The sequence below is a fragment of the Salmo trutta genome, chromosome 13 (genome assembly GCF_901001165.1).
Source record: "Salmo trutta chromosome 13, fSalTru1.1, whole genome shotgun sequence".
Taxonomy (NCBI): Eukaryota; Metazoa; Chordata; class Actinopteri; order Salmoniformes; family Salmonidae; genus Salmo; species Salmo trutta.
This window is the reverse complement of record NC_042969.1, coordinates 56627540-56638157: the sequence shown is the minus strand read 5'-3', so window position 1 is coordinate 56638157 and position 10618 is coordinate 56627540. Positions and strand designations below refer to the sequence as shown.

The 10618-nt window shown below is 43.2% G+C and overlaps 1 protein-coding gene across 2 annotated transcripts in view; it reads right to left on the bottom strand.

The window, feature by feature from the left end:
* Positions 1 to 4883: 4883 nt before the first annotated feature.
* The window catches only part of dmac2 (distal membrane arm assembly component 2), a 7607-nt gene continuing 1872 nt past the window's right edge, over positions 4884 to 10618 (bottom strand). Inside the window, exons 2-10 of one of the 2 annotated variants that reach the window (XR_003880742.1) lie at positions 9912 to 10102; positions 9505 to 9585; positions 9186 to 9325; positions 8564 to 8726; positions 8094 to 8201; positions 7202 to 7258; positions 7018 to 7086; positions 6790 to 6920; positions 4884 to 5005 (exon numbers count right to left, since the gene is read on the bottom strand). Coding sequence is in view for 1 of the 2 variants with exons in the window: in XM_029772715.1 (XP_029628575.1) it covers positions 7053 to 7086; positions 7202 to 7258; positions 8094 to 8201; positions 8564 to 8726; positions 9186 to 9325; positions 9505 to 9585; positions 9912 to 10102 (774 nt within the window). In the remaining variant the exon portion in view is untranslated. Of the gene's footprint in view, positions 5006 to 6772; positions 6921 to 7017; positions 7087 to 7201; positions 7259 to 8093; positions 8202 to 8563; positions 8727 to 9185; positions 9326 to 9504; positions 9586 to 9911; positions 10103 to 10618 lie in introns of those variants that run through there. The other variant, XM_029772715.1, reaches the window with a different exon arrangement.

Below are 10618 nucleotides of genomic sequence, written 5' to 3'. Positions count from 1 at the left end.
GACATAGTCGCAACCTTTCCAGCAGAGTCAGGGGCCTCCTTGAAACTCTATCAGTAACCTCATTGTCTGTCCTCACCGTGCCACTCACACCTCTAGAGATATTGACACAAAGGGTAGTTTGAGGCTTCATAATATGCTGTTACAGCATTCAGGGGCAGTTTCCCGGACACATATTAAGTCTAGTCCCAGACTAAAAAGCATGTAAAATTTTAAATGCCTGTTAGTCCAGGACAACGCTTAATCTGTGTCCTGGAAACCGGCAGAGAGCTCGTATAAAATAGATATATAACCCCAGTGGGTCCCTAATAACAATCCATGGGGTGGAGAAAAGATTATTCTTATCTTGATCTACCGAACACCCTCATCATCCCAGACTAGAGAGGACACCACAGAAACATAGCTGTGCAAAATGTTTAGTGTATGCCAACTGCATATAGATTAAGATGAAATCCAATATATCAACATGAAATAAATGAAAAAAGAACATTAAGCTATTTGAAAAAGTGATTATATCCTTCCTCAACTAACATTTGAAGGGATAGTTCACCCAAAAGTTGGTGAACTAACCTTTACGGCTGATTTGAGATGATAGATGTATTAAAAAGGTTTATTTACTGTTAACGGCCCCTAGGGCTGTTTGTCAAAGTAGCTGCAACTTTATGTGTCTCCCCTTCAGCTTAACAAACTCCACAGATCTCTTCATGTTGACAGCCTAACAAACTCCACAGATCTCTTCATGTTGACAGCCTAACAAACTCCACAGATCTCTTCATGTTGACAGCCTAACAAACTCCACAGATCTCTTCATGTTGACAGCCTAACAAACTCCACAGATCTCTTCATGTTGTGAGCCTAACGAACTCCACAGATCTCTTCATGTTGACAGCCTAACAAACTCCACAGATCTCTTCATGTTGACAGCCTAACAAACTCCACAGATCTCTTCATGTTGACAGCCTAACTCCACAGATCTCTTCATGTTGACAGCCTAACGAACTCCACAGATCTCTTCATGTTGACTGCCTAACAAACTCCACAGATCTCTTCATGTTGTCAGCCTAACGAACTCCACAGATCTCTTCATGTTGACAGCCTAACAAACTCCACAGATCTCTTCATGTTGACAGCCTAACGAACTCCACAGATCTCTTCATGTTGACAGCCTAACGAACTCCACAGATCTCTTCATGTTGTCAGCCTAACGAACTCCACAGATCTCTTCATGTTGCCAGCATAACAAACTCCACAGATCTCTTCATGTTGACAGCCTAACAAACTTCACAGATCTCTTCATGTTGTCAGCCTAACGAACTCCACAGATCTCTTCATGTTGCCAGCCTAACATAAACTCAACAGACCTCTTCATGTTGTCAGCCTAACAAAGTCCACAGATCTCTTCATGTTGTCAGCCTAACAGAAACTCCACAGATCTTTTCATGTTGCCAGCCTAACAAACTCCACAGATCTCTTCATGTTGCCAGCCTAACAAACTCCACAGATCTCTTCATGTTGTCAGCCTAACAGAAACTCCACAGATCTTTTCATGTTGTCAGCCTAACAAACTCCACAGATCTCTTCATGTTGTAACCTTGTGCCTACAGACCTGTCCTCTCACATTCTAACTATGTTACTCTACAATTTGTCTTATCGGTGAAAAATAACAGGGTAAAACATTTTGTCTACTGCAGATTTCGTACCTCAGCAACAGTCTTTCTCTGTTCCGTTAGAAGTATATTTTGTGTCGATGCATCACCTGCCTCTACCACACACCTTGACAGTTGATGTTGCACTTCCACTTGCCCACAAGTTCTCTATTTTTATTTTTATCATTCTCTCCTCCTCTTTCATCTCCCACCACTTCATGTGGTTAACCTTGCAAACACGTTTAACATAAAGAAATTAGTCTGCTTAGCCTTTACTCTCAAGACCTGAATAATACTCATCTCACTCTCTTTTACCCAGAGACACATCTGACTGTTGCACTTTATAGAGCTGAAAACACAGACAAAATGGATTCAGACACGGCCAGTTAACAGCTGCATGAGAATAAAAGGTGGGATTCTAAGTGTACTGTAAATGTGCAAAAGTATTTTCTGTTCAACTCACGGCTACAATACATTCAACATAGAAATAAACAACCCATGCACCCAACATCAGTTGTACCAATCAACATCAGTTGTACCAATCAACATCAGTTGTACCAATCAACATCAGGTGTACCAATCAACATCAGGTGTACCAATCAACATCAGTTGTACCAATCAACATCAGTTGTACCAATCAACATCAGTTGTACCAATCAACATTAGTTGTACCAATCAACATCAGTTGTACCAATCAACATCAGTTGTACCAATCAACATTAGTTGTACCAATCAACATCAGTTGTACCAATCAACATTAGTTGTACCAATCAACATCAGTTGTACCAATCAACATTAGTTGTACCAATCAACATCAGTTGTACCAATCAACATCAGGTGTACCAATCAACATTAGTTGTACCAATCAACATCAGTTGTACCAATCAACATCAGGTGTACCAATCAACATCAGTTGTACCAATCAACATCAGTTGTACCAATCAACATCAGTTGTACCAGCTGTATATGAGCTCAATGCTTAATGTAGTGTATGTGCATGAAAAATACCAACTTCAGTGGGAGACCTTGCCACGTTATTTTGTGTTTTTACTTGTTGTATCACACACAATCTTCTAGAAAGCATGGAGTTGCATTTAGTCAACACCAGAGACGTACTGCGACATATCACACCACTGTGGTAACTTTCTGCTGCATCATTCGTGCTGAAATAGAAACGTCCAACGCCAACATGAAGTAGAGAAACCAAATGCCACAGGTACGCTTAATAGATAAATAATTATATTAAAACAATTGATAAACAATAAGAACAGAAAGCAATGCCATGAAAAACAAATGCATTATTATAATTGATTAAAAATAGTAACTGATCAGAAAATGCTATATTATACATGTTTTCATTCTATTTCCAGTAGTTGTGTTACTGCATCAGTGGATGAATCAGCCATTCATCATCTTTGTTACCCTGCCATGTCTTCTATACTTTGTCACTTCCGTCTAAATGAATCAACTAACTGACTGAACAGAGCTAGTTGGCATGCTGACAGCTCAGTGCCTGTAGTTCTCTCCCTCAGAAGGAAATGTATGCTTGTTTTAGTGTGTTTTGCTATAAACTCCATCTGTGGGAACTGTCAAAAGACAGACCAATACACACAGTAGGAGTCAGGAGGTGGGTTTATATCAAACAGAGGTTGGAGAGGAGAGAGAAGTTAGTAAAGTGCAAACTAAAGGGAGAAACTCCAAAACCAGACAGTAGTGCACAGTCCTGGTTACTGTATGCAAATCTGCTTCCAGACTCAAGCCTAGTGATGGGTTGGAGCCGGCCGGTCTCTCATTGGTTATTCTACCTTAGCCTTCCCTGACCCCCCTCCCCCCGACCCCACCTTCCCAGCAGCCCCAGAGCTCTGATTGGCCTGTTCCCCCTGGCTTTGCTGTTAATCTTCTCATTCTCCCGTTTCACCATCTCTTCCAGCTCCGCCTTGGAGAAAGAGAGATAATGGAAGGAGGGAGAGTGGGAGCAGTGAGAGGGAAAAAAATAAAAAATTATATAATCTCTGTTGCACTGTTATCATGACTGTGTCCATAGAATATGGGTATTTACTAAGCATGTACAGTATATTTACCTTCCAGCCCAGTAGGTCAGCAAGTGCCAAGCATCCATCATCACATGTACTAATATGAGCCACATCCCTGACAGAGACCAATCATAACCAATGAATATTCATCAGCAACACTTCCAACACCATCTTAATCATAGTTCAAGTGAAAGCGATAACTTCTCACCTGTATGCTTTCTCTGAGTCAAAGTCCATTCCTCCGCCAATGCCTATCATCCCTAATACAGGATCTGCCTACAGGGGGAGACAGACAGAAAGATATACACGCTAAAATACAGAGGTGGATAGAGGAAGGAAAGGCTCATGCAAATCCAAATAGACAGGGACAGGACAGAGGACTTACACTGCCTGCTTGCTCCAGGTTAACGAGCAGTCTGGGGCAGCTGTTTGAAACACTGCAAACACATATTCCATCACACACCATTTATGAGCTCGTTGGTGCTAAAATACATGGTTGAAGAGGACACATGTTGAAATGCAATACTATACCAATAGTAGTGTATCAAATAACTTTATAATCATGATCCTGTGAAAAGAGTCAGAAAGACTCACCTGCCAACAAGAGCAGCATAGAGCTGAACCTGCAGGGAGGTCCCCATTATAATCAGCAAATCACAGCGAGGAAAGTCCTGGAGGAAAAGAAACAGGAAACCAGTACTGAATACTGTGCCTTTCATTATGGTTCATCACTTTATTATGGTTGTACACACACAAATCTGCACATACATGGGAAAGACAAAGACGCACAAACTCAATGTAGTCTATCAGGTCACCACCCAAACCACACTCACCATGGCCATTGAGGTGAAGAACCTCTTTGGTAGATTCTCACCACAGAAAGCAATATCTGAAAATGGAGAACAAGGAGAAATCAAGTATTTTACAAAGAAAGTTTAATAAACAGGTCCGTAAGAACTTTCAACTATGAGGAACTGAAAAATGGAGAGAGCATATTCAAGTAAGGATGGATAAGAAGTGAAAAGAAATGTTAAGGCAGACACTCACCTGGTTTGGGGCAGCAGGTAGCCTAGTGGTTGGCCCAGTAACCGAAAGGTTGCTGGATCGAATCCCTGAGCTGACAAGGTAAAAATCTGTCGTTCTAATCCCGAGCAAGACAGTTAACCCACTGTTCCCCGGGCACCGAAGACGTGGATATCGATTAAGGCAGCCCCCCGCACCTCTCTGATTTAGAGGGGTTGGGTTAAATGCGGAAGACCCATTTCAGTTGAATGCATTCAGTTGTACAACTGACTAGGTGTCCACCTTTGTCATCAGAGAATATTTTCTCTGCAGGTCAGAGGTTAAAGAGCATAATTCAACAATTAATTTAATAGCACCCACATTCCTTTTAAATGACAACTTAATTAACAAATCCATGTAAATGAGTGTCTGCCTAGGTGGTATAACAGTGTTTTGTTAAACAAATCAAATCAAATCAAATCAAATTTATTTATATAGCCCTTCGTACATCAGCTGAAATCTCAAAGTGCTGTACAGAAACCCAGCCTAAAACCCCAAACAGCAAGCAATGCATGTGAAAGAAGCACGGTGGCTGGGAAAAACTCCCTAGGAAAAACTCCTGAGAAAGGCCAAAAACCTAGGAAGAAACCTAGAGAGGAACCAGGCTATGAGGGGTGGCCAGTCCTCTTCTGGCTGTGCCGGGTGGATATTATAACAGAACATGGTCAAGATGCTAAAATGTTCGTAAATGACCAGCATGGTCAAATAATAATAATCATAGTAATTGTCGAGGGTGCAACAAGCACGTCCGGTGAACAGGTCAGGGTTCCGTAGCTGCAGGCAGAACAGTTGAAACTGGAGCAGCAGCATGGCCAGGTGGACTGGGGACAGCAAGGAGTCATCATGCCAGGTAGTCCTAGGGCTCAGGTCCTCCGAGAGAAAGAAAGAAAGAGAGAATTAGAGAGAGCATATTTACATTCACACAGGACACCGGATAAGACAAGAGAATACTCCAGATGTAACAGACTGACCCTAGCCCCCCGACACATAAACTACTGCAGCATAAATACTGGAGGCTGAGACAGGAGGGATCAGAAGACAGGAGGGATCAGAAGACACTGTGGCCCCATCCGATGATACCCCCGGACAGGGCCAAACAGGCAGGATATAACCCCACCCACTTTGCCAAAGCACAGCCCCCACACCACTAGAGGGATATCTACAACCACCAACTTACCGTCCGAAGACAAGGCCGAGTATAGCCCACAAAGATGTCCGCCACGGCACAACCCAAGGGGGGGGCGCCAACCCAGACAGGAAGACCACGTCAGTGGTTCAACCTACTCAAGTGACGCACCCCTCCCATGGACGGCATGGAAGAACACCAGTAAGTCAGTGACTCAGCCCCTGTAAAAGGGTTAGAGGCAGAGAATCCCAGTGGGAAGAGGGGAACCGACAAGGCAGAGACAGCAAGGGCGGTTCGTTGCTCCAGCCTTTCCGTTCACCTTCACACTCCTGGGCCAGACTATACTTAATCATAGGACCTACTGAAGAGATAAGTCTTCAGTAAAGACTTAAAGGTTGAGACTGAGTCTGCGTCTCTCACATGGGTAGGCAGACCATTCCATAAAAATGGAGCTCTATAGGAGAAAGCCCTACCTCCAGCCGTTTGCTTAGAAATTCTAGGGACAATTAGGAGGCCTGCGTCTTGTGACCGTAGCGTACGTGTAGGTATGTACGGCAGGACCAAATCGGAAAGATAGGTAGGAGCAAGCCCATGTAATGCTTTGTAGGTTAGCAGTAAAACCTTGAAATCAGCCCTTGCCTTAACAGGAAGCCAGTGTAGGGAAGCTAGCACTGGAGTAATATGATCAAATTTTTTGGTTCTAGTCAGGATTCTAGCAGCCGTATTTAGCACTAACTGAAGTTTGTTTAGTGCTTTATCCGGGTAGCCGGAAAGTAGAGCATTGCAGTAGTCGAGCCTAGAAGTAACAAAAGCATGGATTAATTTTTCTGCGTCATTTTTGGACAGAAAGTTTCTGATTTTTGCAATGTTACGTAGATGGAAAAAAGCCACCCCAGTTAGATATTACCGTACCACATACACTAACCTTTCATCCAGTCCAAGTCGTACTCTTTCCGGCATATAAACCTGACACAGTGAGGTGTAGAACTTGTCGTGGGCTTCAATCAGGTCCTCTCCCTCCAGTCCTGCTGCTACACGTTCCAGGGTGTGGATATTCTGCCCAAACCAAAATGGATGACTCCAATAACAATTCAATACAGTCTGTGGGTGACTAACTCAGACACAGAACAAAGGATATGAAAGAATACCGAACCTGTGAGTAGCAGCATCTGAGTAGCCCCTTGTCCTTCAGCAACTTGATGAAGTAGTGACATACTGTGGTCTTAACATACAACAACACTGCTGTTAGTGATACCTAAAAATACACAGGCACCAACTGCACAACTCAGGAAATTAAGTTAAGAAAATTAAAAGCCAGAAAATAGGCTAGATCCTACCTTAAACTGTCCTGGGTACAGCTCCCCAGCCAGGGCAAAGAAAGGCTCAGGGTGTTTCTGATGTAGAAAGAGAGGGGTAAATCTTGAGTGGTGATAGCAGCTAAGAACAAAATAATCTGATTATTATGACTCAATATAGTGTTATGTATCTGCATAAATAGTTCAAGCATGAGGTCATGGCAGCAATGTTTTGAACAGTATGATTGCAACAGTATATAAGATAGTTAATACATCATTACTTCAGTCTACAAAATATGTTAATTTCTCCATTTTCCTCTTGAATCGTTATTCCTCCTATTCAACGGCAGCTTTGAGGTCTCCTCTCCTCAGTCTCACAAAGGATTATGGGATTTACATCCCTCACAGTTAATAAGATTCACACCAGTTTAAACCGCTAACCATGACTCGTCTATTTGGCTTTCTGTGTCTGCTTCATAAATGTCTGTATTGATCCAGATGTACAACAGGAGGCATACTTTACAAATATTTTATTTAATCACCAATAAAACACATAATAATAATCCATACCATCATCATATATACATTTTCTGAAGCAAATATTTTTTGATTGATAATTTTGATAGCTTAAGGACGACAATGTTGCTCACAAGTTAGTAAAACACTTGTCTGTTAATTTATCATTTTTTAAATCAGTGAGGCTCTACATCACACACTAAATGGGCATCCCTCCCTGCCTGCTTGTCTGTGTGAGTGTTAGTTAAAGAAACAAAGAGAGAGCGAATAAGAGCATTTGTCACCATGCCCGACTTTGATTGTGTCTCTCCACTTCTCTAGTCAGTCTTTGACGTCCAGCCTCAGCCAGGGCCTTTATCTGTGTCTGGGCGTCTAGCCATCTGTCTGTGTGTGACTGTAGATCAGGCTGTGGTCGTACCCGACAGCAGTAACATGGCAGTGAGGAAGCATCTCCTCCAGCAGGATGGCGATCAGCCCAGGGTTCTGGAGTCTGGGGAGGGAGGACACGTCCAGCCGTCGCAGACCCCTGATACACAAGAGGAAGAGAAGGGATGTTTGTATCAATTTGTGAAGTTATGGAGTCCATTGACCCCTATATATACACACATATGCAAATATATCTAAGGTAAGTGCCATGAGGAAATGCATGGACATTTTAGTGATGCTGTCTCTTTCTCAATTAATCTTCACATGATTCCTTGTGTCCTCTCTCCTCACCTTCTTCTCAAAACGCATTGGAGGAGAAGGTCCAAAGGGAGGGACATTGGATATTTTTCCTCCAATACATTTTAAGGACGAAGCAAGGAGATTGTCTTTTCTTGGTTCCTCACGTACTAATTGATAAAATGCCTCCGTCTTTGTCATTTCCTCCTGTGTTGGTCAGTGTACCTCAGCTTCTGCAGTGCGGCCAGGCCCCCCACAGAGATTCGGGGACAGTTCGAAATGTCCAGCTCCTCCAGGGTGTCCTGGAAGATATGGAGGCGCGACAGGAACCAGTCATCCACCTCAGCGCAGCCACTCACAGAGAGAGTACGCAGCCCCCGTTGTTTCACTGAGAAAGAGTAGAGAGAAAAAGGAGTTATATTTTACAGCATTGAGCAGTGGTTCCCAACCTTTTCCGTTTCGGGGACCACCAAATCACTGCCAAAAGTTCGAAGGAACACCATCCAGAGTAGCAAAACTTTTTAACAAAATCCTGGCAGTCAAATTTAGAGTACATTTGATCAGTGACTAACAGATTAAAGGCCCAATATTATTTGTATAAACAATATGCATTGTGAAAAATAATGTAAAATTGCATAATACCATTAATAGTCCCAACTGTTATTTATTGTTGAAAAAAAGAATTTTAAAAACCCTGCGGAAAACAGGTTGAAAACCACTGGCACAGAATACATACATAAATGCTAAGTTACCCATTAATATTTAGGAAGGGTAACTTGCTTATTGATCCTGCAATGTGAAACGAATACAAATCCCCACCCCCTGGACATGAATAAAGTGTTAGTACCCAGGTTTTCCAGGCCTGTGTAGTTAATGAGTGTGTTGCTGACATCCACTTCCTCTATGGAGGTGTCCCGGTGGTTCATGAAGTCCCAATTGAACTTCCCTCTTCTGTCTGATCGGAACCACTCTGACTGCCCTGCAAACCTGGAGGGTCAAAAGACTAGTTATCACTAACAAGTGAATGACACAGTGATCAGCAAATACAACAACAACAAAAAACATCCAAATGCATGACAAAAAAACCTCACTGAAAGGACATCAATATTCACCAACACGTCAAAAAGGGGGCATGCACAGGCAGCCCAAGATGGCGTACCAGTTACCTGAATCCTCCCTTCAGGCTAAGGATGTAATAAGCAGCTGCAATGTTGTCCCCATAGTTTTGCTGGGTGTAACCATAGAAACTGTGAGGGGAAAGAGACAGGGGTTGGGCTGAGAGCAATGTTTATGGAGTTGGGACAGCCGGTTCCAATTCACTCCCTACACATTCGCCTTAGCCTATAACCCTTCATTGCATGAAGATCTAAAAGGGTCTGGATAGCATAAGCGGTGTTGGAGCGCCCACCATTTTGCTTACCAACGCCTTATAGATGGTGCATTGAAGAGTAAGGGCCAAGGGGGAGGGAATGATTTGGGACCAGATGATAACATACGCATTAATTTTAGACCGTGGCATGCTGATAGAAATGCATGTAGCTAGAATAAATCGGTGTTTTCCTGTTACACATACAAATTCTTCTGTCGTATTCCTCGGTTCTTGAACCAGGAGCTCCAGCTGAGGATAGTCTCAATGTCATGGAAACGCTGGCTCAGGAAGAGGAGGAGCCTGGACTGTAGTGAGGGCGGAGCCACAGGGATAGAGCTCCGGTAACGCGCCGCGGCGGCCAAGAGGGTCACCTGCCTACAGCTTCGCCGCATCAACTGACAAGACAGATACACAGAACATGCACAGTGACAAAGGAAAGAGGCAAATGAGAGGAAATCTACTAGCCATGCTAATATGCGGTAACTATACTGCTCAAAAAAATAAAGGGAACACTTAAACAACACAATGTAACTCCAAGTCAATCACACTTCTGTGAAATCAAACTGTCCACTTAGGAAGCAACACTGATTGACAATAAATTTCACATGCTGTTGTGCGAATGGAATAGACAACAGGTGGAAATTATAGGCAATTAGCAAGACACCCCCAATAAAGGAGTGGTTCTGCAGGTGGTGACCACAGACCACTTCTCAGTTCCTATGCTTCCTGGCTGATGTTTTGGTCACTTTTGAATGCTGGCAGTGCTTTCACTCTAGTGGTAGCATGAGACGGAGTCTACAACCCACACAAGTGGCTCAGGTAGTGCAGCTCATCCAGGATGGCACATCAATGCGAGCTGTGGCAAGAAGGTTTGCTGTGTCTGTCAGCGTAGTGTCCAGAGCATGGAGGCG